Source organism: Phaseolus vulgaris, chromosome 1 (assembly GCF_000499845.2).
Source record: "Phaseolus vulgaris cultivar G19833 chromosome 1, P. vulgaris v2.0, whole genome shotgun sequence".
Lineage (NCBI taxonomy): Eukaryota > Viridiplantae > Streptophyta > Magnoliopsida > Fabales > Fabaceae > Phaseolus > Phaseolus vulgaris.
In genome coordinates, this window is record NC_023759.2 from 43,084,235 (window position 1) to 43,108,714 (window position 24,480).

Below are 24,480 nucleotides of genomic sequence, written 5' to 3' on the forward strand. Positions count from 1 at the left end.
TCTGTTTTAAAAAAATAAGAATATAAAATTTTAGCTAAAAAATTAGTGTAATAAAAATGACATTATTTTTATTAAATAATGCATACCATCAAGTTACTTTTTAAAACTAAAAATAAATTATGAATAAAAGTATTTACCACCAATAATTTCACTATTTATGATTTTTTTACGTGATTTTTTTCCTGCTTAATTTAAATTAAATGTAAATAGATATAATTGAGAATATTTTTAAATATTTTTTTGGCACAAAATAATTATTTTTAATAAAATTAGCTCTTCTATCTGTAATCTAAATCTATCTATCTATAGGTACTAAAAGGAAGAATAGCTATAAGACAAAATTTTACTGTTTATAGGACAATGCACTTCTAATGTTACCCTCAATTAGAAAATTTCTTTTGTATTCTTTTCAAGTGCTTTGTTTTATCTTTTCTTTGGTAAATATTCTGTTTAAGCTCTTATACTTGGACTACTGATACTATATCTCTGAAGGTTTCATATATTTAACGATAACTACACAATATTTTTAAAGACATTTTATTTTTGGTCAACATTTAAAAAAAACATTTAATTGTTAGAAAAATAAACTAATTATAGTTTCTATAGCATTTTATTGCCATTTTATTTTCTCGGTAATTTTTCTGGATAAACTTGGTAAATACTCTTCCATTGCAATATAGTTACTTTTTCAATAAAAAAGTTAAAATTATAAAATTTTATTAGTAGCTGATGCATACGTGCTAATTATTTCCAAGCATCAATAAGAATGTTAAATGTAAATTTACATGCAAGAAAACAACTCAGAAATAATTAGAGGATTTTTCATTTGACAATAAGTATATCATCCACCAAAAAATCAACGACAATTAGGAAGGATTTATTTATCAAAATTGTATAGCAATATTTTTTTGTTCAAAAATATATAAATTTATTTATAATATGTATATACATTTATATTAAATACTACTAAACTATTTTCACATAAATGAGTGTACATAAAAATTTATTTTGATCAAAATTTAACTTTTTAACTAGTTAAAAGATCCCCGTGCCATGCAATGTTAGAAAACTAGTGTCTTTTTAAGAAGCACGAAATGAAATACTTTCTTCATTTTTTATTTGTTTTTGTTTTAATATTTTTACGTAAACAGTAATCAATTTTGCAATTACAATATAACTGTTGACAATTTTTTATTTTTACATCATAATAAATAGATATATAAAAATTAACTTTAAGAATATGAAAATTAAAAAATGTTTAATTATATTTGAATACAAATTATTACTGTAAAAAAAACAGAGGACAAAACTGAAAAAGAGGCCAGTTGACTGAGTAAATGACATTGTCAGCCCTTAGCAGAGTGTGGAAATATCCCAAATATGAATTACTATAACAATAATAAATGGAGGTTAATTAAAAAGAATTATTTATTAATTAGATGCAGGCGTCACTCTCATGCAAATATTTATGGTTCTACTCCTAATTTTATTACTACAAGTAACTTCTATAAATAAGCAAAAAATAATGGAAAGAGAAATTAGGAGAAGCTGATGAAGAAATAGAAGATGAAAAGGGTGGGGGAAAAAAAGGAAAAGAAAAACTAGAAATAATAAATGTGGGGTAAGTGTTTAAGAAGAGAATGAAAGAAAAGATAAAGAAAAGAAAAGAAAAGGAAAGAGTAGAAGGAAGCATTGAGCAAAAGACACTCTGTTTTCTGTTTTTTTAACCTCCTAATGGCTCATCACTCATCACTCTTCACTCTTCTCCCTGCATGAAACTCCTTCCTATTGTTGTACGGTTGGATCAGTCTCCTATTTCACAGTGATGTAAAGGCGTTACCGTAGGAGATTCATCCCTCTACCTCCGCTTCTAACTAACTTTACTTTCCCTCTAAACGCTTCTTTAACAGATTCTAACAAACTCTCACCGCGATGCTGGATCTTAACCTCAACGCCGATTCCCCCTCCGACAACAACCACACGCCCCCGCTCTCCGTCGCTCAAATGGAGAGCTCCGGAAGCTTCAGTTCCTCCGTCGTCAATGCTGCCGACACCGATGACTCCTGCTCCTACGGCGACACCGTCGCCTACAACTTCGCCATCCTCAACAACAGCGCCTCCTTCTCCGCTGGAGAATCCTCCGTCCGCACCATCCAGCTCTTTCCGGCGACCGACTCCGGTGTCTCGCCGGCTTGGCTGGATGTCTCGTCGAAGGTGGATCAGCACGGTGTCGCGGCGGAGCAGATGATCACTCCGCGGCAGCCGCAGGTGAAGAAGAGCCGCCGAGGACCGAGGTCACGAAGCTCGCAGTATCGCGGCGTCACTTTCTATCGCAGAACAGGAAGATGGGAATCGCACATTTGGTTAGTGGATTGTGGTAGTTTTGCTTTGTGATAACACGCTACTGTGTCTGAACACGCTGTGCTGTGTGGTTTTGGTTTGTGCAGGGATTGTGGCAAACAAGTGTACTTAGGTGAGGTCCCCATTAGAGAATTCGTTTTACATTATGCGCTTCACTTTCTTCAATATCGCTTTCTTTCTTTTGTAGGTGGATTTGACACGGCGCATGCTGCGGCAAGGTAATTTCATTTATATCGTTCTGTGCTTAGGTGTTTCTGGTTTTGATTAAGCGTGTGGAAATGTTTCGTGCAGTTTTTTTATTATTATTTTTGTTTCAGGGCTTATGATCGAGCTGCGATCAAGTTCCGTGGGGTTGATGCGGATATCAATTTCAACGTTAGCGATTACGATGAGGATATAAAGCAGGTTGTGAGTACTGAACAGTGAAGTTGTTGTGTTGATTGTTTAAGAAACTTGAATGAAATTTGTAATTGCGGATTTGATTTTCTATTACTGTGTTGTGCAGATGAGTAATTTCACGAAGGAGGAGTTTGTGCATATTCTGCGTCGACAGAGCACTGGTTTTTCAAGGGGAAGCTCCAAATACAGGGGAGTTACTCTGCATAAGTGCGGGCGATGGGAAGCTCGTATGGGGCAGTTTCTGGGTAAAAAGTGAGAAAACAAATCGATTTTGGTTAAATTATGTGATGGTTTACATACTTAACCAATTTTGTTTTTTTTTTTTTTATCAATTTTCGATTTTAGTATACTTTAAGTGAGGTTGTGTTGGTTGGTTCAGTTGGTGATAGATCATAATTCAATTTTAAAGTTGGCCAGGGTTTATTGCTGCAGGTATATATATCTTGGGCTATTCGACAGCGAATTAGAGGCTGCAAGGTTTTACCAATCGTATTATCAGAATATCTCTCAGACTAAATTCCTAAAACATTTTGGACTAAATTCCTAAAACATTTTGGATTCCATATATGTACAGACACACGCGTAGTGTGTTATTATTGACTTGCTGTGTGATAATTCCAGAGCGTATGATAGGGCTGCTATAAAATGCAATGGAAGGGAAGCAGTTACAAATTTCGAGCCCAGCATATACGAAGGGGAGGTGATTTCCCAATCTGATAATGAAGGTGACACTTGTTTATCCTCTAGGCTTTTTTTTTAGGTTTTTTTTTTTTTTTTCTTCAGTCGCTTCATAACATTTGACAATGGGTTTATTCGAACATTATTCAGATGGCAAGCAAAATCTTGATCTTAACCTGGGCATAGCTCCCCCTTCTTACTCTGACAGTCAAATCAAGAACACACCCAGCAACGGGAGTGGTTTGAAAACTCCACCCTGCTGGGATGATAGCCCTGTCGAAAAGAGATTTATGGTAAGGTGGATGAGTGTTGTATAGCCATATGGTTGGATTCAATTTGAGTCTGCAATTCCTTAGACTCCTGTTTTTTCGAATGTTTCTGAATTGGCAGTTTGCATTCTTAGCTTTGATGGTATATTTTCACTCACTTGATAGTTTGAGCACTCTGGATCGAGATCACTGAATGTCCAGCCATCTCATGGCATCTCCAGAGTATCTGGACATCATCCTTCCACCTGGAATGGTAGCAATTTCTTTCCCATCTACGAGGTGATTCTCATACATCTTTATGACCGGAATAAATTGTTTTTTCTGAGTATATATTACTTTTGAGTGATGAGTCATTTGGGTTTATATTTTACAGGAAACAGCAATAGAGAAGAAGTTGGAAGCTGGTCCCATGCCTAGTTGGGCATGGCAAGTCCAAGGTCCTTATGGCGGGGCAAGTCTTACTCCACCATTCTCTACTGCAGCATCATCAGGATTCCCTTCAACAATAATACCATCAGCTGCGGATACTCAAATTCATTTTCCAAACATGACATTCCTCCACTCACATTTTCCACCATCAATCACTAACTCGAGCACTATATCCCCTTTCTTCATCGGTAGCTGAATGTATTGCTAGGTTCTAGAGCGTATGGTTGACAACAAAGTAGTAGGACTAGCTACAAGTAGTAATTGAATTGTTTGGTTCTGGAGCTATTACTATTTGTCCTTTAATATACACATTTTCTTCAATGTAAAGAAATGCCATGCTAAGCCGTGAAGGCATGATGAACTCTGCTTTTACTGATTTGAGACTATTACTATTATGAGTTAGCATTTACTTTGGTATCCAACATTTAACCTAGGTGCTTTCTATCTTGAAAATACTTGAAAAGATGATGGTGATCTTTGAAGAGACCGAAATCGTACAAAATTGAGAGCATACTAGGTTCAATCCGTATTTGTGGGCATGATTTTTGAATTTTTCTTGCTTCCGTTAGTTATTCGCTACTGTGCAGTGTTTATTATTGCCGACATAACACTATTCACAATTTTTGGCTTGAATCCTATCTCATGGTTATTCTTTATATTTAAGGAAGAACAAAGCTGTCTTATGGTCTTTGCTAATGATTCCTCCCCTATCCTAGGTCGAAGTTTATACAATGGTTTTGTGCGCACGGTACAACGTCCAAATCACTTTCTGACCCATTTCATTTCATTCCCATGTGCTTTATTATTTTTATTATGATATGAATTCATGCTTCTTTAACATTTTTCTTTATTTTTACCCTTCAAACAAAAATCTATAGTATTGCGTAATAAGCATCATTGTCAGAGAGTACGGAAACACTGTCCAAGAAGATAATGAAACATGTTATAACAGCTAACCAAACTGCCTATGCATCATTGCCGACGCTTACAATATTTTATAATAATGTTAACGTAAACCAGACAAACACGCTTTCCAATATTTCACTATTTTTTTTAACAGTTGATGCATCTTTATGTTGCGACTCTTTTATGTAAAAAAGTCAAAATGTCATTAATATCCATAATTTATAAAAAAAATTCACTTTGATTCAAGGGAGAAGAAAAGCAGATATAAGCTTGAATTCCATAATTAAATTGGTCATTGACATTAGGAAGGAAGGAAGGAGAGAATGCTATTTACCGTGGGAAAGATTTTGAATGGCAAAAATATTGTGTAAGATTTGAAGTGACGAATACTAATTTAATACTTTTTATAAAAATAAAAAATAAAAAAATAAAAATTATTTTAAAGATGATTCGACTAAGATATAAAATTGTACATAAATGAACAACTCTTCGTTTTAGCAGTTAGCAGTTTGACACCAACTTCGTATTAAAACAAATACAATATAATCAACTTAAATAAATTACTTATATTTTAATCGAATACATGCAAATCATGGAATCCAAATACCAATTAGAAGAGAAAAAGTAAATATAAAAGATTTTAGAGATTATTTGTAGGAAGCGTGAGTTTCATTGTGTTTCAAATCATGGAGAAAAATTCAGAATAATTTATAGGAAGCGTGAGTTTCATTGTGTTTCAAATGTGATACCTATAAATTAAGATAAATTTAGAAGGAGATAATTTGTAGGAAGCGTGAGTTTCATTGTGTTTCAAATGTGATACCTATAAATTAAGATAAATTTAGAAGCAGATAATTTGTAGGAAGCGTGAGTTTCATAATTAATGCTAATATGATGATAAAAATTTTAATACTAATAAATTATAAGAATATCTTTGTTAATATTGTTAGAATAGTTCAAACAAATTTACTCTTTCCTCTATCAACACAAACAAATTAAACAATAACAAAATAGTCTATAAGATGGTTGATAAAGAGTGAAACAAAAAACACACATAAAATTAGCGTGGTTCAATTAAAATACTAATAAACTTTAATTTATATTTTCGATTAAAAAATTATTATAAAATAAATATTACAACTCATCAATTTTTCTTTCAACTCTCGCTTATAATTGTTAATATAATAAATAACTATTATAACTAACTCCTAAATCACATTTAAACAAGTGAAGAAGTCATGATGTTCTAATAAGTAAGTTGAAGATATCAAGCAGACAAACTCTCTAATAACACACACAGACTCTCTAATAACACACAGAAAAAGTTACAATCTGATGTAGAGGAAATAATTTGATACCATCATATACTCTGAAGAAAAACACACTTACACTTACAAAAACAACAACGCACTGCGTCTTGTGCCACCAAACGTTCTTGAATTATTAAACGATTTAGTAACCTTAACAAAAAAATTTACAAAGTCAATTTTCACAAATAGTATGCATAAAAATAATTTATTTTTTTCTGAATTCAAAGAAAATAAGATGTTAATTACATGCGCATTAGATTTACTAATTTTGTTTATTATATCTAGCTTTTATAGCAATTGTACTAATTAATAAAAAATACTAGCTTTTATTACATGATTCTATTTATGTGTTAACCAAGAGAGATTTAGGACGGATTATCACAATAAGTTGGTTAACCTCTTTCTACATAAAATATATATATTTTTTACTTATTACACCCTAAATAATCTTATGTGATAAGTAAAACTTATTTACTATTAAATGTTAATTAAAAATGAAATTAAAATTATAAATAAAACCTTATAATAGTTAATTACAAAATAAATTTGAATCATTAATAAAACCCATGTGCCAGTAGTTTGAATAACCAAATAAATGAATTGCTTAGAAGAAGAGTGTATATGGACTTCAATTCAGATGCAGTAAGTAATCACAAATAAGAAATTTAAATTGAGATAAAGATGTGAATTCCCCTGTTAAGGGTTTCTTTGAGTGTAGAACAAAAAAAAAATAAAAAATTAGAATAGATAGAAAGAAAAGAAAAAAAAAAGGAAGGGAGATGCCAAAAGGACAAGAGGTACTATATTGAAAATGATTTGTATTGAGAGGGTGTGATAAAATTGCGGCCACGTGTTGAAATAGGGGCTGGCCGTGTCCCGTCCCTTTCCTTTAGATTAGAGTAATTCCGCATTCGCCGGCTTTTGGCAGGGCCTTACTTCCGATTACGACACACTCCCACATCTTCAATTCATCTTCAATACATTATGAACAACACACCATGAAAAAAGCTTCTCTCCCTCTGTACTTTCTATATGGTTTGTTTCTAAATGTGAATAGTAAAAAGTTGATTATTCTGCCAGCCCCACACAGTAGCTCACCTATCAATTCCGTACCTTCTCTCTCTCTCTTTCTGTCACTCACTCTCTCTCTCTGTCCTTTCTCTCCAAACTCCAACCTTCACAATGAATAGGCTAATCCCACACTGTAAGTAACTTTCTTCTTCACCTCTCTCCTATTCCTATTCCTATTCCTATTCCTGTTCCTATGTTTCAACTTGTTCATTCACATCCATCTCTCACATCATTATCCCTCTCCATAATTACAAATCTCCTTTTTTACCTAAACATCCTCCACAACCCAACAACAATCAATCACTGCTTCACTTTCATTTTACACCACACTCCATAATTACACCATTACATTCATTCCATTCCATGCTTTTTCATATCTATTTATTCATACTACAATGTCTTTTATTAAACTAAAATACTACAGTTAGAATACTTGCAGAATACAATCTTACATGAATCAATCTAGGTTATTAGATGATCATTTTTTTACCATTCATAAACCCTAAATTCTAACAGTAAACCCTAAAATTTTATAAAAGACAACACTTTTTTACCATCTTGAATGTTTCCTATTCTAAGTCGAGTGGCGTAGTCAAAGGTTTTCTTTTCTAGACAACCATCCCAGTGCACGGCTTCTTTTGACAAAATGCTGGAGAGGGACAGAATTTCCCTTGGAATAACATAAAGCAATTTACTAGAAAAATAAATCTCTGGTTAAATAAATTAAACTGATATGGTGTAAAATATTGATTCACATTTGTGAAAAATGTTTATTAGTGTCTTCTGGAAGCAGTAATAAGAAATTTAAAATTTAAAAGGTCAACCTTTTAATCATAGTTGGTAATCAACATTGAAACAAGTGATAATTGTTTGTAAATTTTAACCCATTGATCTAAATTTGTGATTTTGTATGCATTTCAATATTAGAGATTGAAGACACCCATTACAAAAGTAAGTAACACTTTCTTGGTGTTTTGTTTTAAAAAAAATAAATGAGTGGAAAAAACAATAAAAATGGAAACTATTTTTTAAATGAAAGGATTCAAATAACAGTACAAAAATTAATTATACCTTGACATAATAATTATTATATATATCTATATAATTTTTTGTGTGAAAATTTTCTTGTTTATACCGAATGTTAAATGTAAAGTATAATCTCAGCTTTCTGTATTAATTAGTTTTCTTTTCCATATACGTACTTTTTTTTTTATTGTCATTTGCACATTTTTTGACCTAGGAAACAGGCAAACCTAAGAGTTGTACAAAACAATAATAATAAATTGGGAAGTGAAACTGTTTACATTAAATAGAAAATAATAAAAATGAGTGAGAAGTGATATGATTTTATTAAAATTAACAATTCTATTTATTATTAATATTAGATTTTAATTATTTTTTATATTATTATTATTATACTAATAAAAACATTGAAAAACATCCTAGTTTGAAACAAATAGTCGATCTTGAAATAAAGAAATAAAAAAAAAAGCAAACATGGTAAGAAAAGTCAATTCCAAAATTTGTTATGATTGTGTTTAGTTTATTCAGTAAAACAGAAGAAATGTGAGATTTTAATATATTCCACAGTAAGGTTAGGTCATTATACCTTCTGTTGGCCTCCTCCTAGGTCATCATCATCATCATTTTTATTCTAGTGTTGTTAATGTGCAATTCAAAATAAACAAACAAAAGAAAGAGAAAAATCCTGATACACATTAATGAAATAATCTTTCATCTCTTACATTGACAAGACTTCTCATCCCATTTAAATTGGAAACCCTTCTGCTTTCTCCCCAACTGTTTTTTTAAATAATTTTGTTAAAAGTATTATTATTATTATATATTCTGTTTAATATTTTTTTATTCATGGATCTTACTATAGAAACTATATTTGAAAGACAAAATATTTTACACACCTAAAACTGCAAATATTTGTTTACACTGGCATCTAATAATAAATTATCATCTTTTCCAAATATTAACTGAAATTTACTATGTAAGTTTATGCTTTCTTTCACACGAATAAATATACACAGATATAATATAATTTGATATTTTAATATTAGGAATGATTTTGACAAGTAGATTTGTATTTGCAAACACGGTTTAGAATTCTATCCCATTCTAATTGATTTTTTTAAAATTAAGCAAATGTAGATACGAGAATGGTTAGTACATGAATTTAGATTCTAAATTAAAAACTTGTTAATTAGATATTAATTTAAAAATTATTTAATAATAATAAAAATTAATTTAAAAATTAAAAATTTATATAGTCTCTAAAATATTTTTAATTTAGTCATCATAGTAATTTATTATTTTTTGTCTTTAAAATTGATTTTCGATAATTTTTACTTTTTTCATATATATATATATATATTTATTTATATTTATTTGTGGTCATTCATTATTTTTTGTCTTTAAAATTGATTTTCGATAATTTTTACTTTTTTCATATATATATATATATTTATATTTATTTGTGGTCATGATTTTCTATTAATTTACGTGTTTATTATTATTATTATTTACTATTCTATTTTAATATTCATGTGATTATGATTTATTTCATGAAATTTAATACTAAAAGTAATGTATTTTTTTTCATTAAATTTTTAATAATTTTTTTTTTTTATCTAAACTAAATTATCTTTATTTAAATAGTGTGAAATTGTATACTAGATGTCTGTAAGATTGAAAGGAAGAGATTCTTTTATTTAAAGGAAAAAAATAAATAATAATTATGAAAAAAATCAAATGTAAAGATGATAAAGTTTTATGAAATATTTAAGAAATTGTAATCATAACTAAATCTATATTTAATTTATTTTAATTTTTTGACATAATTTTTTTACTATTTTTTAAACAAAAATAGGTAGTTACACTAAACCATCTCAAAAAACTATTTTTGTTCTTTTTAACACACAAGAATAAATAAATTGTTCCTTTCTTTACGAATGAACCACATACATATCACAACTACAAAATACCATCAGATTTTATAAACACTTGTGTATATGTATGTTTATAAATATTTACATCTTTTTATTAAACCTTACTTATTTAATATCTATAGATAAGTCCAATTTTAGAATGATATAACTATGCAAAATTTTAGTTTGGATAAACCAAATTTGAACAAGACTTCGTCTCGTCTTTATAAATTGTCTTAATTTAAAATTTGTATTCTGCATTAAAATTTATTATTTTTTAATTCAAATATAAGTTTTAATAATCTAAAAATACTACCAAAATATAATGTATAAATAAAAAATAACTCTTTGCAGATCAATTGTATAGAATTGAACAATTTTAAGAAACTATCAGATTTATTTCAGTTACTTACATTAGACTCAGATTACCTATTATTGAATCTTATAAAATCACCTGCATATTTCAAGTTAGACTCAAAATAAAGTTCTATTTATAAAGAATATCACTCCCTATAGTGGTTTATCACTGCATGAATATTTGTAATGAATTTACACAGTAAAAGAACAACATTTTCTGGTATTAATCACAATCAGACAAACCTTCAGTTTTTTCTGCATGTCTAGTTACAACTTTTTTCGTATAAAAATTAAAACTTAGATGAGAGTAATTGCATATCTTAGTTAATAATAGTTTAACCTAAAGTTGATGAATCAAATATATATATATAGTCTATTCTTCACTCAGACAAATCTTATATTTCAAGTATCTGGAACATGAAAAAGAAGCAAAATCTAAAACAGGTTTATGATCAGTACGGCACCTTGCGGCTCAAGAGGTGTTGAGCATTGATGAAAGAATCATGCAAGTTACGAACTAAGAACTATCTCAAAACATATCGAGCAAAGCATATATGCATGCAGATTCCATGAACAAACAAATGTCCAACAAACCAAAAACCACCGTATCATAGGTGAACGAAAGCTTCAAAATTGAATTGAATGAAGAAAGTGGTCCTTTCCTTTTCTCAAAAACCCTAGCTGGTAGCCCTGATCTTTTTCTGCAGCCCTTTTTTGGCACATTACTTTTACACACAGGAAGGAAACAGATTGAAGGGGTTAAGGTTGGGGTGGAAGAGGGGTTCTCTGTCCTGTCCAATGCGTTGTCGTTGGATATGTAGGACACACCCTACACCATATGTGTGTCGTGTCATGTGGAAACAAACATAACCCATTTTTCCTTCTAATGAGTTTACTATATCCCTATCTCTTCTATTCTCTCTCCCTTTCAACACAAACATGACCCTTGAACTGTCAAAATTGTATATATATCACCAATGTTGGTGCTACCACCATGCATGCATGCCTACTGCATCCTTCGACTTATCTTCCACGTTTCAACTTCTGCATGTAATGTTTTTCTGCAGTCACTGACTTGTTACATATGTGTTTTGCCTTTATTCAAGCTGTAAAGTGATTCCTACTTTTAACCATTGGGTTTTACCATTGGTACTGTGTGAGTTTCAGATATTTATCGGTGATAATAGCTCTAACATTAAATTTAAACAGTCAAACACTTCTTTTCGATACTTGATAAACACAGCATAAATTTATAGAAGAAACCTATAAAGATGACAGATTCAGAAAATTTTGAAATCCTACAAATTTTAGCTAATATTGATATAGTTTTTAGCTCATCCATAAAAACATTAAAAGATTCATATTATTTTTATTGGAACCACTCTCTTCTCCACGTCATGTGTTATAACCATTGATTCTCATTCCATAAATCATATTGTTCAGTTATATCCTCTTTGTTTCATTATACCAAAAAATAAAATTAGATGAAAAAGAAAGTAAAGATGATGCTAAGAATCCTAAATAGTGTTTACTAAGCCTAAATAGTGTTTACTTCAGGGGTGTCGAGTTAGGAGTTAAATTGTATGTGTGTTTGTAAAAGGGTTGGACCACCCCTGAAGTGGTTCTCATTTATTGATTTTTTATTGCTGATAAAAAAAAACTAAGCCTTTATTATTAAAAATTAAAAAATAAAACGTGGGTAAGCGTGAGTTATATGGACATAAACTAAAAAAAATAAAATAATTTGTGTAGGTCAAATAGTCACAATTGAAATTATAAATAATAAATAATAATAATAATTTAAAATTTTGTAGGTTAAGTCCCCGCAAACATAATATATATATATATATATATATATATATATATAAATATGTAATAAAATTATGAAGGTTAAGCTCACGTTTGTTTCAAAATTGTGTGATCAATCCGTTGACTAAGTCCATGCTTATTTGAATAAACAATATAAAATATAATTTTGTATGAGTAACATGTAGGCTAAGTTCACACTTGTTTAAAAATTATATGGCCAACATGTAGGTTAAGTCCACACTTATTTAAATAAACAATATAAAATAAAATTTTGTGTGAAGAGCATGTAGGATAGACCTACGCAAAAAAACACATCACTTGTGTCTCACAGACTCGCCACTATTTTTATATCGAACATATTAACTTTCAAAATTTAATGATAACTATATCTTTACGTCCTTTTATTATAGCTAGTCTCTTTTTTTGACTCATGCTAATAAATATATATTTTTTTTTTTAGTGTTTACAATAATCTAGAGTAAAAAATCATTCTCTATCCATCTATCAATCCCGAACATAATTTTGTTTCCTACCCTCCAATCTCTATTTATATTAAACCACTTATTTAAATTTCTCCCGCATATCTGGCTGATATCTCTCCACCACCAAGAATCTAGATTTGATTCATTTATAACATTCTGCCCTCTCCGATAACCATATTTAGATTCCTGTAACCATTTCTATTATCCTGAATCCTCACCAAAGAGTTTGAATATAACAACGTTTTTAGATATTTCAAATTTTCATTTTCCTTGAATGATGCATCATAATTATTTATCATATTTATAATCCTCTATTCTCTGTCTATTTCTCTCTCTAAATATCCGCTAACTTGGTCCATATCTATCGTTTTCGAAAGACTTTCGGAGAAAATTAGAATCCAGTACTGTGATAATGTTGAAGTAAACTCGCACAATTCCCTTTTGGAAGTTGTATTTATTTATTTTTTTGGGGCACAAGGAGAGAAGAAAAAGATAGATGGGAGTAGTACTCAAGTGGTATGAGGAAGCAGGTTTTGTCTGCTGCCATATTGCACAGCAACAGCATCAGTAACAGCATCATCATCAGCATGCACCCAGAAGCGTACGAAAGGACGTTGGCTTCGCACCACACAAATTCATTATACATTATTGTTTTACTTCCATTATTACAGTTATATATTGCATGGTTTAGGTTTACCTAATTTTCATATATAATTTATTAACTGTCTTTTCCATTATAATATCTCAATCAATTAATAATATTTTAACAAGTAATTAAATAAGTAATTACTAACAAACTATATAATTAATATTGATTTTTAATAAATCATTCTTTTTTTTATTTAGCAACTTTTTATAAACTACCCATAACATTACAAGAAAATCATTAAATATAAATAAACTAATTTTAAAAATTAAAATAATTAATTACTATTTGATTAAATTAGATATAATTTTATAAACTAAAAAGACTATTAATATTTAAAGTAATTTCTATTATTAATAAAAATTTATAAAAAAAATTTAAATTAAACTATTTATCAAGGTTTTAACTATTTACTACTTTATATTCTAAATTTATCTCTATTAGTTTTTTAAAAAATTAATTTAGAATCTAAAATATTAGTCGTTAAAACTTATATAGTTAACTTAGATACATAGAAATTATTTTATAAATTTTTATTAATAATAAAAACTATTTTATAACTTTTTATTAATAATATAAATTATTTATTAATAAAAAAATCACTTTAGATATAAATAATTTTTAAATTAATATTTAATTTAATTAATATAGTAATTATTTATTTTTATCTTTAAATTTAATTACTATGATTTTCGTAAAATAAGTTATAAACCTTTAACATCTGCTCTTAAAAGTTTATAAACTTAAATTTGGGATAAAATTGAGTTTAGAAAGAGAGTTTATGAAAACAACTCAAATCTTTACTTCTACGGAATTTGCAAAATGTCAGCATAATAAACTCAGGTGAAGTGTGTTTGACAGAATTTGTCTAATTCAGGAGAGAAATATGTTTCGATGAGAAAACTATTTGGTCAACATTCATAAGCCCATAAACTTAAATTAAATTATTCTCAACTGATAATTGTTAAGCAGTTTTGTTGTTGCGTTTAATGCTTCGTGTGACACGTTTGATGTTTCATCTGATGCTATTTTTTTTCTCTGTTTGTTTTTATGTTCTTTCTGTTTTGCATATAAGTCAAAGCTTATTATGTTTTGTAACATAAGATATAATTTAATCAAATCATTTTCTTAGTTTTTCTCTGTCCACGGTCACTTGTTATTCTCTTTTCTTCTTTGACATTCTTCCTTTCACCATGAATGCTAAGTGCTGTAGAAGTAAATATAAGTTGGTATCATAATTATTCTTTGAGGTGTACCTCTTATTTGTTCTTTTAGTGTTTCTTTTCCGTTTCATAGCACTTCTTGTTCTTTTCTTTTTTTACATAGTTTCTTGAATTTTTACCCACGTGAAATTTTTGTCACATATTTAATTTGTCCTGTTATTGATTTGAATAATTATCACTCGTGTATCAGGTCTATATTTACTACTATGAGTGTCAAGAACAATGTCGAATTTGTTGATGGAATTATGAAAGAAGATATCTCTTATGAAGCCTTAAAACGCTACAACAATATAGTAGTATCTTGGCTTGTTTATTCTTTTTCTCCCTCCATAAGACAAAACATTTTATGGTGGATACAATGGAGTAAATATGAAATTATTTGAAATTAAGAGTTTTTTTCCAAGGATATCTCTTAATAATTTCATATTTGCAAATGAAAGTGTCATCTAAAATAGGGAGATCTCACTATTATATAATTCTTTACAAAATTGATAGTCGTATAACTTGAGCTTGAGAATTTTAAATCAAACCCTACTTGGTCTTGTGAAATCGAATGCGCGTAGGAAAAAAGGAAGATCATGTTATGTAGTTTTTACAAAGATTAAATGATAAGTTTTTTTTATCAACGATTAAATTAAATGATCACTATAGAAATGTTAGATCACATATTGTTGCAATGGAACCTATTTATTGCTAAAAATTTCTCTTATGTAGAATAAGAACATGAAATACTTGGCAACAATTTCATTATAGGATTAGAGAGAGATTAAGATTGGTAAACTAGAGAGGTTTGTGTTCTTGGAATAACATTGAGAAGTTTGTGTACTTGTTGTAATCATTCATTTGATTAGTCAAACTTATTTGCTTGAGATAGAATTAGACTTAATCCAAGAATTAGAGCGAACCAGTATATAAATATGTTGTGTTATGATCTTCTCTTTTGTGTTAGATGTTTTGCTTGACTGTCTTTATCTAGTGAGAATTAAGTATTGACTTCATTCAACTCATCTCTTTTCTGAAACAAACTATTTCTACTCTTGGTATAAGAGCTCATATGTGGGGTAAGTTCTCTCCAAAACAAGCATGATGTTCAATGAATGGTGAAAAATATTTAAATGTTCTAAGCGATGTATCATCAAACGGTCTACCAATAGACACTTTGTAAAAAAAAACTATTTAATATCATCTAACAAATCTATATATATAGTATATATGATTACTTTTTTTCTAAAGAATATAAATCACATTGATGTGCTCTAGTTATATATTCCATGTACACGTTGATGCATATAAACAAATTATTACACGGTATTAATTAAAAACTCAAACAAATGTAAAAGAAATATATATATATATATATATATATAATAGAAGAGAAAATTTTCTAAATTTTGCATAGAAAATTGCTAAATTATCAATACAAGAAAATTCTGAAATAGAAACCAATTTTAGCGACAAAAAATAATTAGTTGCTATAGTGATTAAATTAGAGACCATTTTAGAAATAAAAAAAAATGGTTTCTAAATTAGTTTATATTATTGGTAAATGATTTTTAAATTGATATCTAATTAGTAACCAATATTTTTGCTACCAAATTTATAATTTAAATAATTGATAGTTAAAACCTTGGTGGCTAATTAGATACCAATTTAGAAACTAATCTAAAATTTTTTTTTTTTTAAGTTTCTAAAATAATCTCTAATTTAGTCATTATCGTAACTAATTTTTTCTTAAGTATTTATTGAAAAATCAACTATTGAGGCATGCTTTACCCGTCACTACGCAAAGATACAATTGAAGGAATCATCAAAAGAGTCATTCATTAAGTAGACGAACACAGATAACATGTATATATCTTCAAGTCCAGCCATTAGATAACAACATTACAGAAACATAGAAGCAAAGTATATAAAAGAGAACAGAAGTAAAAATATAACCAGAATGCCATAGAACACCAAACAAAATATAGTAGTAAGACTTATGCAAATAATTTCAATCAAATTAACAACAAACAGGAAAACAGAACCTCCCTCGACCAACAAGCACACAGAGAAATCATTACTTAATATGTTATTAATCAGTACTCGGGAGAAAAATTTGATTACAAAAAAGATTCATTGGAAATTTCTCAGTGTTCATAAGAGTGTCTTTGTTTCCCGTTAAACCATTTGATACAAAGTTCCCATTCAAAACAAGCAGTTTCTCCATATCAGATGCCTCATTGCTGAAATTTCCTCAAAATTGATGTTTTTATAAAGGGTGGCTCGGTTTTTCACTTTCAGCCAACAACTTAAGTACTTAAATAATGAAACTTTTCCGTCATCCAATTATAAAGATAAAATAACAGATGTATGCTAATGTCTTTCATGTGTGAAGCAACCTCATTAATACCATTTCCTTTACTTTTCTCCTGCTCCAGAATCTTGTCTTGTCACCAGGTTTCATTTGTATTAACAAGTATGTAAAAATGTTATTGTTTGCAAAATTGATCTTGGTAGCAAAAATGGCTTGATTGTCAATACCCTGGCTGTGGTTGAATGCCCTTTAGAAGATCCATTATCTTGCTGCAAATTCTACCTTATAGAAGAATTTACTGAGTTAAGATTAACTGGTAATACCTCAATCGGGAACAAATAAGAAACTCAAGGTCACAGCTTCCAATAGTCAATAAATATGAAGATTAGTCCTCTAAAATCCCATTTTGAATTAGGACCAACTGTTTAGTCCATATTGAAATCACTGGCGGGGAGAGTTTTGGTTAGATAGTGCTTTTCACATGATTCATCTTCTTAAACTCTTCATTTCGTATGTTAAAATGATTAGATAATAAACTTATTACACTTGCAAATGTTTTATATCTATCATAATTTATCAATAGAATACTAAAAAACTATTCTAAGAGAAATAAAATTTAAACACAACAAATAATTACTCACAGTATTGACTAAATTATATATTATTTTATATACTAAAAAATATTATTGGTATCTAAAATAATTTATATTATTAATAAATTTTATAAATTAATTATTAAATTGGTATCTAATTAGTTATTAATTAATTAGTTAAAATCTAGGTAGCTAATTAGATATCAATATAAGAACTAGTTGATAAATTTTATTAATAATAGAAACTACTTTAGATACCAATAAATTTTTGTAGTCTCTAAAATAATATGTAATTTAGTAAATATAGTGATTAATTATTTTTTATCTCTAAAATTTATTTTTAATGATTTTCTTGTAATGATAGTTTTATCTCTATAGAATAAACTTACAAAAAATTAAAACTTATTGTTGAGTAACTTTTTTTTTATCAACAATGAATTAATAGAATAAAATGAAACACTTTAGGGGTGTTCCAACCCTTATACATAAGATACTCCTAGTTTAAGCAATCAACAAAGCAAGATTAAGTGATACACCACTTAACTCAAGAATCTTAAACTATTTAAACAGTCCCTTCCCAAACAGAATTAGTTTTACAAAAATCAACAAACCAAAAACTTGATGGCTATCTAGCCAGTGAAATTTTAACAATCTAAAAACTTGAAGTCTAGCTAGCTCCCTAGTGTGAACACCCCTAAACTATTTGTTTCTTTTCTTAGTGTGGACATTCTTACAAGGAAGATAATTTTAATTGCTAAAGAAGAGAGTGAGTTCAATCTATTAGAATCAAAGGTAGGGATGATAATGTGGGACGGATCATGCGGGCTGACCTGTGGCCTGCTAAAAAAAAAGTGGGTCAGACTACCTATTTCAACCTGTCAGTCCGCTTAGGCTCGTCTCGCATAACCCATAGTCCTGCGTGGGCCAAGTGCGGGATAGGGTAGACTAGCCCGTATAACTCGCATATCTTAAAACTCTAATTTCTTTTTGCAACCCCATAATTTCTTCCCACAGTTTCATAGTTTCAAAAATTCTAAAATTATCCTTTCCTAATTAAACAATCCGGAATAAAATTTTGTATTCTAAATTATGTAATATGGAATATTGTACAATCCAAAACATAAATTTTAACTTCCGAATTCTATAACCTGGGAACTCTCTTAATTCCACATTTTTTAATTAAAAAAAAAGGTTCATTGAAAAATGTGAAAGGGTGATTTTAGTATTTTTTGAAGTATGGGGTGCAAGAAGAAAGTCATGAAGGTGCAGGAAGAAACTCCTCTCAATCCCTAATTTATAACATTTCATGAAATTCGATAATGGTTTTTTAATATTTAATACTATTTTTTTTGTCTATCTAAAAGACATATACTATTTAGGTTTTAATGGTAGTCAGACCTTAGTCTTTTTTATAATAAAATTTAAATATAGTATTATATTATATATATATATATATTATTTTATTCTATTTTTAAATTATAATAATAATCATGTGTCTATATGTATTACCTTAAAAAATGTATATATTTAATAAAATATTTTATTAGTCAATTTATTATTACGATTAAATTTAAATGTCATTGAAAATCAAACATCATAATAATAGTTTACCCCTATCTTATTATGCATGTAACTTGAGAATAATAATGTGAAATCATTTACCTAATTCATCTAAATAAGAAAAAGAATTAATTTAATAAACAAAAAATTATTCAAAATTTATATTTGAAAATTTATTTTTATTAATTTTAAAAAAATATTTTTTATACAGGTCAGTTCTTATACGAGACAGGTCAATAAAATAAACTCATATTTCTAACGCGGGTCAAACCAACCTAACTCACATTTTACCGACCAAATACATAGCGAGTCTACCCACATTCCATTCCAAATCCAAGGGTAAAAAAAAAACAAAGATCATAAGCCAACAAACAATATCATAAACATAAACATCATCACATCATGTGCGCACGCGCGCGCACACACATATATATATATATATTTATTTATTTAAAATTTAAGAATAAAATTTTAAAATTATTTATACTCATTTATCTTTTTCCTCAAACCAAATATCTACCTCAAGAAAATCACTAAGTAGAAACTAATTTTAGAGACAAAAAATCATTAGTTGTTATAGTAACTAAATTAGAAACAATTTCGGATACTAAAAAATTATTGATTTCTAAATTATTTTCTATTATTGATAAATAATTTCTAAATTGGTATCTAATTAGTTACCAAAGTTTTAACTACCAATTATTTAGATTCTAAATTTGGTAGCAAAAATCTTGGTAGTTAATTAAATATCAATTTAGAAACTATTTATCAATAATGAAAACTAATTTAGAAACAATAGTTTTTGTAGTTACTTTTGATTTCTAAAATTGGTTTATATTTATTGATTTTGTTGTAGTGATCTAAAATTAACTTATATTTGAAATTAAAATCAATATATATATATATATATAATACAAATTAAATTATCGTATCTAAGCTGAAGATTTAAAATTTTAAAAATTAAATTAATTTATCTAAACAAAAAATTAAAAATATAAAAAATAAATAATATTTTTTCAAACATTTCAAATTCTTTTCAATTTTGAAACTGGAAACATTATAAACCGGAAACATTTGAAATTTAATCACCACAAACAAGGTAATGCTCCAGACCATGTTAGAGTGTCAATTGTCAATATAATATCATAAATAAATTTACACTTCCAACAATAAAAATGTCCAATTAAAAAAATCACCTCAAACATGTTTTTCAAAATAAGGAGATAAGTATTTTATAAATTTTAAAAGGGAAACAAATTTGTTTGACCAAAAAATTGGTTAAAGGGCATGAGTTTTTTATGATACGAATCCAATGACAGCTAGAAAATTGACTAATGGAGGACCTTTTGAAATGATTGCTTTAAGCTCTTACTTTGTGTAACTGAAAGGTAACGTAGGAGTAAACTGGTAAAATACATAAACAAGTTTTTTTTATAAATGATAGTTTGACCATCTTTTGAGTTATATACAATTTATTATGTGATGATTTTTTTAAAATATATATAATAAAAAATAAATATGTAATTAAATAATAAAAAATATTAAAATAATAGTATTAAAATTGTTATATGATTATATAAAGAATATAGGTTATCAATATATCATAATTTTTTTTATAAATATAAAAAAGTACCAAATTTTTTTAACCAAAATAAAATTGGTTAAATTTTATCATAAAAATCCAATGACAGCAAGTACCACCTGAAATGCTTTAACTTTTTACTTTTTGTGTGGGTTAGATCTTAGGTGGAACTAAACTGTTATAATTTGATGGTTGGTACAGAATTACTAGTAATATATTGTTCTTAATATGCATTTTTACTATTGATTAAATCAATTTTAATAATTATTATTACCTTATAAACAAGAGAAAATAAATAAAGATGTGAGGATAAAAGTTTTTCTACTGAAATATAAGATATTTTTCATTAATGTTTTAGTCTCAATTATTGTTATGTATTTTTAGAAAAATTGTATTTGTATATGTTCTTCCACTGGCTTGACTCTCCACATGTTTTTCTTTGAAATGGTTTGATTAATTATTAATGAAAAATGAAAATCACTATAAAGTACATATTTAATAAGTTATTAATATTAATACGTTACGCATCTCTATCTAACTTTCTATCAATTCCTTGAACATTTAAAAGGAAGAAAATAATAAAAGTTTGTCTGTGTTAACTTAAAGGAAATTCAACTATTATTAATAGGTATAATAAATATATTCACAATTTTTAGCCTTTTAGTTTTTAATTATTTTGTTTTTGTAAATTTTAAGAGTCATTGGCTCCACATAATAATAATGATACAATATCAATAGTAAGTAATTGTAAAATTTATTTATTAAACATAAAAAACGAATAAAAAAAGTTAAGTAATAGTAAAAGCAAAGTTTAATCGCATTTATCAAGATTAAAAAGAATATTTTACCAAATTAATATATATAATAATTTCCTTGGAACTTGTAACTACCATCTTGAAAACCTAAGCCAAAAGGCAAAGGTAAAAGGTAGGTAGTATTTTAGAAATAAAAATACATCCCTCAAATGTTTTTTATTCCATGTAAAGTCCAAAAGCAAAAGTGGAAAAGGAGAAGGCAACAAAAATCCATTATAATTCTTCATCTTTTTGAAAGTTAAAGGCAATGCTTATATCAAATTGCTCTTAATTTTGTGAACAAAAGAAGAGAATGGATCCATAGCTCTTTTCAGAAAGTGACCAAACACGATAGAAAGGTCACCACTTTCTTTCTTCCTTCCCATCTTCTCATCCTCACCTAAACTTCCCATTTCTCATCGTTCTTTCTTTGTTATTATCATTTTAAACATGTAAACTAAGACACACAATATTAGGTATGCATTTTATTTATAAAATTGTAAATATTTCAATTTCATTCATACTTGATTAATCTTACAAAGTTAAATTGTAAGGTAGAAATGAAAATCTTATAATAAATATTTAAATGTAACAATAAATCATTAAATAACAATCAAATTTAGAGATAAAAAATAATTAGTCATTATATAAACTAAATTAGATATTATTTTAGAGACTAAAAAACTATTAGCATCTAAAGTTATTTCTATTATTAATAAAAAATTATAAAATGGTTTATAAATTGGTATCTAAATTAGTTACCAAAATTTTAACTACTAATATTTTAGATTATAAATTAGTCTTTAAAAGACTAATAGAGACTAATTTAGAATATAAAATAGTTAGTTGCTAAAAAGTTGGTAGTTAATGATTATATACAATTTAGAAACTACTTTATAATTTTTTATTAATAATAAAAATTACTTTAGATACTAATAATTTTTTTAATTTATAAATTAGTCTCTAATTTAATGAATATAGCAACTAATTATTTTAGTCTCTAAAATTAATTTTTATTTAATTATTTTCTTAATAGAAAATGAGAGTAGGTAGTTCTCTAAATATAGACTATATGAGCAGAAGATGACAAGATGATCCACTATTGAAAAATCTGGTAGAATAAGTACTTAGTTATGTACCTTGTTTTTTTCCTGTAAAATATTGTTGTATAGCTTTTCAAAGCTCTCTTACACATAGTGTGATCTTGGTTTCTTTTCAGATCAATTTTTTATCTTTTTATCTTTTATCATCATAAATGAAAATTAAGATTATTCAAAATATTCATAGTTCATACTATCTAGTGAAAATCTTATTATACCGTTGATTTCTTTCATTCTTGATCCCATAAATTACAATTCATGAAGTAGAACAACACTCATTGAGTTTAGTGCAAAGAATAATATAAGGTAGAGTGTTTTTTTTATGAAAATACCTGTAAGTTTGCATTGAATCACGTCTTTTTAGCTTGAAAGAGGTAGTTTCATGGTTAGTTCATTTTGTGTCAACCTCCCTCTAGACAAAACATCACTTAATACAATATACATTTGAAACAATTTCAGCTCACAATACTTACAAAAAATTTACTAAGAATTTATAATTTACAATAGTTATATCAAGCAAGGTGATTCTACAATTACATAACACTTTAGAGAGTTATAAATCACACATTCTATGTACTTGTCTAACTAAGTATACTTATAATGCAGTTAGTGATGTTATGCAAAGAAAAATTCAAGATTGAGTTGTGCAATTTACAAGAGAAATAAATGAACAATATATTTCAATGTTAGATTTAGAATCTCTTGATGGTTCCCTTACCTTACTATAAGGTGTTTTTTTCTACGTTTGAAAGACAAATTCTAAACTCATATATGCTTAGTAATGTGATTAATGCAACTAGTACATTGCCTCATTTGAGTTCTTATAGCTATTGTGGAAAGGAAAATCACATAGGTAGAAGTTATTGGGAAAAAATAGTTTTCAATGTAGCATTATAGATCACATAGTGGAAGAAGGCTAAAAAAAACAGATAAATATTTTCCATGAAATCAATTGGAAAAATCTATTCAAAGTGCAAACATCAATAATATATAGTAATAGAAAATGAAGGGAGTAACAATAATAAAAAAAATTGATAACCAACCAAGTGGTTTTAGAATGATGCTTACAACTTAATAATATCAAAATTTGATGAGTTTGCTTTAGCAACAATCTCTTCACGGAGGAATGAACCGAACAATCCCATAAATGTATAACAACACTATAATTAATGAAAAGATGTTGAACAATTTCTTGATGTTAAGAAGATAAGGAACAAATACAAGACAATTAAGATCTTGATTTTTTTTTTGTATATTAACATCCAAAGAAGATGATTCTAAATAAGTTTCCGTAAGGAGTAAATGAATTCCAAACTTTAGAGAACCAAGGACTAAAATTTTAATGTGTGTATAAAACATTTTGCAAGAGAACATCATCAGACATAAGTTCAATCCAAAACATCATTGAGAGCTTAATCATCCAAAACATTTTGAGGTCAAAGTAACCTTAAAAGAACCTCGTCCGAGATTCTTCATCCAGGAACATATAATTTGACTGTGACATTGTGCACAAAATATTGCTTTCAAACTTGATTAAATTTTTCCTTATTTATGTAGTCAATCAACTTGTAGATCTATTCATGAAAAAATTATCTCCTTTCTCATTTCATAATTTACAATTAAAGTTAAAAATGTCCAATATACATTCCTTAACTTAAGGAAAACTCTTAGTATATAAG

General features: G+C 27.8%; 1 protein-coding gene across 2 annotated transcripts; it reads left to right on the forward strand.

The window, feature by feature from the left end:
* Positions 1 to 1,631: 1,631 nt before the first annotated feature.
* Positions 1,632 to 4,545, forward strand: LOC137814422 (AP2-like ethylene-responsive transcription factor TOE3). 2 transcript variants are annotated; one of them, XM_068617158.1, is made up of 10 exons: positions 1,632 to 2,363; positions 2,448 to 2,473; positions 2,549 to 2,579; positions 2,679 to 2,766; positions 2,867 to 3,012; positions 3,178 to 3,237; positions 3,382 to 3,485; positions 3,589 to 3,731; positions 3,873 to 3,986; positions 4,081 to 4,545. In XM_068617158.1, the coding sequence occupies exons 1-10, from the start codon at positions 1,933 to 1,935 to the stop codon at positions 4,330 to 4,332; spliced, it is 1,395 nt and encodes a 464-aa protein (XP_068473259.1). In that variant the 5' UTR covers positions 1,632 to 1,932; the 3' UTR covers positions 4,333 to 4,545. The 2 variants fall into 2 exon arrangements, with proteins under 2 accessions (XP_068473259.1, XP_068473260.1); XM_068617159.1 differs by having other exon boundaries at positions 3,193 to 3,237.
* The last annotated feature ends 19,935 nt before the right edge of the window (positions 4,546 to 24,480 follow it).

What these genes read in the sequence shown, in the direction of transcription:
- LOC137814422 (XM_068617158.1), top strand. Translation starts at nt 1,933, where the DNA reads ATGCTGGATCTTAACCTCAACGCCGATTCCCCCTCCGACAACAACCAC. An exon ending in TGGCAAACAAGTGTACTTAG is followed by an intron (nt 2,474 to 2,548) that starts GTGAGGTCCCCA and finishes TTTCTTTTGTAG; the next exon opens with GTGGATTTGACACGGCGCAT. An exon ending in ACGGCGCATGCTGCGGCAAG is followed by an intron (nt 2,580 to 2,678) that starts GTAATTTCATTT and finishes TTTTTGTTTCAG; the next exon opens with GGCTTATGATCGAGCTGCGA.